Below are 5,354 nucleotides of genomic sequence, written 5' to 3' on the forward strand. Positions count from 1 at the left end.
ACCGGGGGTCGATGTTCTTTCCAAAGCTCTGCAGCTTTCCCCGAAACCCCCCGTGTCCTGTTAGGATCTGTGAGACCCAATAGTCTGGGAGGACCCATTTAGCACTTCAATCTAGAAAAGAAGGTAGGGAAGAATAGAAACTGGCCATCTTGTACAAGGAACCGGATGTTATGCTAGGCTGAGATGGGAGGACCATGTTGTGCAGATGGACGAGACCTCAACTCCAAGGAAGTTGTACAGCACGGAGCCGGGTGGAAAAAGGAAAGTCAGTAGACCAAAGTTGAGGTAGAGCGATAGAGTAAGTGCCGATGCTAGAAACCTTGAAATCAGGAACTGGTGGACGGCTGCTGAGCATAGGGAAACATGGAAGAAAACTCTTGAGGCAGCCAAGAAGATGGATTGTAGAGCTCGGGATGATGATGATGAATGATAAATATATAATATCCAAACCAAAAATAAATAGACTACCTACTAGAAAGAAAAGTTTAGATCTGGAAAAAAATAATAACACACACCTTTTTTCATTCCACTCTGCCTCAGTATTGCTGGGAAACTAGTGCAAGTTGGATTTTATCACAGTTACAAAACAATTCTAAGTAATGGAAGATTGTTGATTGACCGTGTGAATAGATGAATGGAATATGGTCCGGGTGCGGTAAAAAAAAACAAACTCAAATAGTAAAATTATACTATTTTATTGAGCCAACGTTTCGCCCCACGTTGCAGGGCTTCGTCAGGGCTGTTTTGACGGCAGTAAAAAAAAATAGTGACGTTATTATTTTATTTTTGACTGCCGCCAAAACAGCCCTGACGAAGCCCTGCAACGTGGGGCGAAACGTTGGCTCAATAAAATAGTATAATTTTACTATTTGAGTTTTTTTTTTTACCGCACCCGGACCATATTCCATTAATCAATTCTAAGTAATGTTTATATTTATTAATCCTAATTTTTATTTTGTACATTTGGTTTATTTTTTAATAACAGGCGACTCAATATAGTGGTTATACCATTGACATCTGATAAAGAATTTCCAAAAATAATATGTATTTATTTATTGGGTTTCTATGGTAACATTATCATCATGGCAAAGGCTGCCAATTTATGTAATTTAATTTATCGTTGCATTAAAGACTATAGCAAAATAGGGATACTAAATGCATCCGAATACAAGTTTTTATTATTTCATAATTAGTACATGAACGGCAAAATAAAATTGCAAATTAGTGATTAAGGTTTATAATTAATTCATTCAATAAATATTTGAAAATAGTAGAAAACAATTAAGTTGCTTATATAAGAAATTATATTTCTTACATAAACAGAAATAAATTTAAATTTAAGAGACAAAATATAAATATTAAATTATATCAAATAACATTTTCATAATTGTCATAAAATACTTCGTTGTTGGGACATCGATCTACTGATGGTTGAGATCGCTTCTTCATAATTATTTTCTGCTTAATAGCTACACTTTAATTAGATTTAATGTTTTTTTTTTTTCACCGTTTAGTTATATTGTCCCTATTACGGCATTTAGATTTTATAATTATAAAAACAACTACGTATCTAAAAATTAAATTGAAATAATTTTCACTGGTGAGATCAGAACACGTCTTACATACTTGTTCTCAGAAATATCCACTTGCTGAGTGTGTGGCATTCCCCAATAAAACAAAATAAATCAATGTCTTTTTCTTTTGAATTATCACACTCCTGTCTCTTTATGTTTAAAAATAATTGTTAATTATTTATAATTTTAATAAGAACTTAATCATTTATACTTAGCCAGTCGCCGGCTTAAAAAAAAACACAGAAAAAAATATTTAAATTTGGGTTCTTTTTTCTTGTACGTTCATAACCACTGTAAAAAAATTAAAGTGGACAAAACTTCTTACAAAACGCATGTATTAAGTTTAATTTTAGATTTTTTTTTTATTTCTATTACGACATTAATGTGTGATATACTAATAGTATAGAGGTCGAGATTCACAAATGATGTAAAAAAAAAATCATTGGTCTGTTTTCTAAACTATTATATATATTTTTGGGATGCTTAATCCGTTCAAAACCTTGCCAGCCACTAGCTTCACAGCGAGAAATAGATTCAAAACGTTTCTTGTTATTAGTTTTTGGCTTGCAACTAGAATATTAAGCATTTCTCGAAGATTACTAGGGACACCAGGGCCGTAGTGGTCCGGATTTACGGCATTTATACGATTATATTTGCTTCATTATTTTTTGTTTTATATATAATTCATAACACATATTATTCGTGAGTGAACATATCTTATGTCTGCGTATCATATTAAATTGACCCTTTATCCAATGAAATTTTAATAATTGGAGATTTTTGCCGGGGGGTGCCTTCAGCAAAGAACAACATAAATAAACAAAACAATATTTATTTTATACCGACGTTTCGACCTGAGTTTCAGGTCTTCATCAGGGCTATAGAACACTACTTGCATATCTTATATTATACATATCTTCTTACCAACATGATATTATATTTCATCTTTCACTGTTTTCAATCTACTACCATCTAATTCCACGATTATCAATCAATTTTTTTTACTATTCAATTATCAGTTATCAATTATTTTATCATTTGTCATTCAATTCAATATTTTGTATAATTCCAAATTTGTTTCTATACTATTCCTTTTCAATTTTATGTTTCTCTAAATGTTGTTGTTATCTCTATTGTTCTATAGTCCTGATGAAGACCTGACACTCAGGTCGAAACGTCAGCATAAGATAAATAAATATTGTTTTGTTTATTTATGTTGTTCTTTACTGACCGCATCCCCTGACAAACTTCTCCAATCATTAATCTGCGATCAACTATCTACACCTCATCTCGAAATTTTAATAAGAACAGTGAATAAATCAGGGGTATATTTTTTGTTTGCTTGGAGATTTCCAGAAGGGTCTGAGATAGCTTGGTAGATTATGCACTAGACTCTTAACTCAAGGGGCAAGGCACGGGTTCGAATTCGGACGGGGTAAATAATTTATTTGTTCGTTCGTATCAGCCGTAGAATGACTCCAGGGTTTAAAAAACCTCTTAAAAAAGGAGAAATTTGGATTGATTAATGGCGACTAATGCCGGTGGTTTGGTTTGAATTCTGATCCATTGCTTTGATTAATTATTTATTAAGAAAGAGGAATCTCTTTCTTGGAAACTCTTGGAATAATACTTCTTTTTAATCACTCATGTCATCTTCATGAATATACATTTCTTTTTTTTTAAATGATTATAAATTTGATATGAACCATTAAACTTAATAAGAATGTATCAGAGTAGGCTGATAAAGCGAAAAAACATATCCGATAACAAACCGCTTTAGGAGTCATTACACACCTTCCGAATAACTGATGAGTGCGTCACTTTGAACACGCAATGGCATGAGAGCTGACAGTTATCTCTCAGGATTTTTTTCCTTTTCGAAAAACATGGAATATAGCACAGGATAGCGTGAAGAACACCCTAGGACTCGTGTTTCTTAGGGGCGACTCTATCTCATGATCAGTGGATTTATGTAGGTGTGAAGGCTAATGTCAAGATTCATATCCTAAGGCTTATGTCACAAGTAAGGAATTTGAAGGATTAGATATTTGTGGGAGAGTCAGGGAAATCGAAGAACCTGTTGGTGGAATATATACAATATATGTGTGCTCTCTTTTTCTTGCTTTCTATTTAAAATCATTTTATACAGTTCACTTTTATTTACCAACTACTTAACTAACAGTAGAACATTTCCTTACCACCCTCAGAATATAACCAGCGTTAGAAGAGAAGAAGAAAAGTAGTTATTTTTTATGTTATCCATTTTTCTACAACATATATGAACTGTAAAGTATAAATTAGGTCTATTAGACTAAAAACAGCATATAAATAAATTAATAAGACAAGAATAAATCAGTCAATTGATAAATTAGACAATTGTAGTATAATTTATACTCTTGGAAATTAGTATTTTTTTTTTATTATGAACCAAATTTACAACTAGAAAATATATAAGGAAAAATGATTAATTTGAGTTTGTGAAAATGTTATTTTTATAATTAATGGTTATATAAATAAAAAATGTTATACATTAATATTATACAATTATGATAAAATTTATATCATATTAATATCATTACTAAAATACATTATAGGACACTATAATAATTTAATCTAAGTTTAAATTTAACATATAAAATAAATTAAATATGCACTACATCCCATGCAGTGTCAGGGTCACAGTACTTTGTAAGGAACTATTTATAAGACCAAAGGTTGTGCAAGATGATTTGGTCAGAATTACACTAGACCACTGTATTCTTCCCAAATTAAGGGTACCCACTTTATGAGGCTGGGTTGATTCCGGACCCACAGGGTTGACTACCAACTACAGTAATTGAATAAATAATTATCTGTCACAGACTTGTCCTTGGAGTTAGTAGTGCCTTAAAACTGAGCTACGTTACTGTCAAATTTACCTCATAACAATTATAAATAATTTTCTTTTTAATATTTTTTTAAGTTTCAAGATATTTGAGTTGTTTTATCATAAACTAACTCAAACTTATGCAAGGTTAGCAATGCTAAATCCTATCCTAAACAGAAATTCCAAACTAAATTCAGTAACAACTGTTCTTATATTTAAAACAATTCTCAGACCACTGCTGTGAATTCTGGAGAGCGGTATCCCTCACGAAAAGGAAAAAAGTACAATATTTTCCAAATAAAGTCCTAAGAATCGCAGTTAATGCTCCTTGGTTCATACGAAATAGCCAATTGCATCTCGAATTACAGATGGAGTCAATAGAGGATTACATCAAAAAACGGTTCATGAAGTTCCACTCCCAGTTGCCGACAGTTAAAGGAGCAGTGACCTACAACCTGGGAAACCCAACCTCAACCCGAAGACTGAAGCCCAGACTGCTGCAGGACATTCTGTTATAAATTTTAATAAATATAAAATTAATTAATTCATAGTCACACTACCTTTATTTTACTTTTTATTATTACACATTTTATTTATTCATTATTATTTTTTTTTCTATTCTCTTCTCTCGTCCCTTTTTCAAATTAACTTGTTTCTTTTTACTATTAGAGGGCAATTGTTTGCTTTATTTAAGTGTACCAATATCATTATTTTTTGTTATTAAGTTTACTTTCCTATTTTATTAAGAAGCATTATTCTTATCTATATATTTTTTTTCTTCAGTAGTTATAACGTAGTAATATAGTTAGGGGTGTCTTTTACACGAGACTACACCCCCCCCCCCATAATCAACTGTTTATATATATATAATATATAACGGTTATATCAACCAGGTACGGCCCACCAGGCCGGCC

The 5,354-nt window shown here is 31.8% G+C and overlaps 1 protein-coding gene across 1 annotated transcript in view; it reads left to right on the plus strand.

The window, feature by feature from the left end:
- LOC112210673 (uncharacterized) overlaps positions 1–4,979 on the plus strand; it is a 514,713-nt gene extending 509,734 nt beyond the window's left edge. Inside the window, exon 4 of the mRNA XM_067052384.1 lies at positions 4,809–4,979. Within this exon, the coding sequence (XP_066908485.1) occupies positions 4,809–4,876 (68 nt within the window). The 3' untranslated portion in view covers positions 4,877–4,979. The remainder of the gene's footprint in view (positions 1–4,808) is intronic.
- The last annotated feature ends 375 nt before the right edge of the window (positions 4,980–5,354 follow it).

Source organism: Halyomorpha halys, unplaced genomic scaffold, assembly GCF_000696795.3.
Source record: "Halyomorpha halys isolate HHAL.00 unplaced genomic scaffold, Hhal_1.1 Scaffold225.1, whole genome shotgun sequence".
In the NCBI taxonomy this organism is placed as follows: domain Eukaryota; kingdom Metazoa; phylum Arthropoda; class Insecta; order Hemiptera; family Pentatomidae; genus Halyomorpha; species Halyomorpha halys.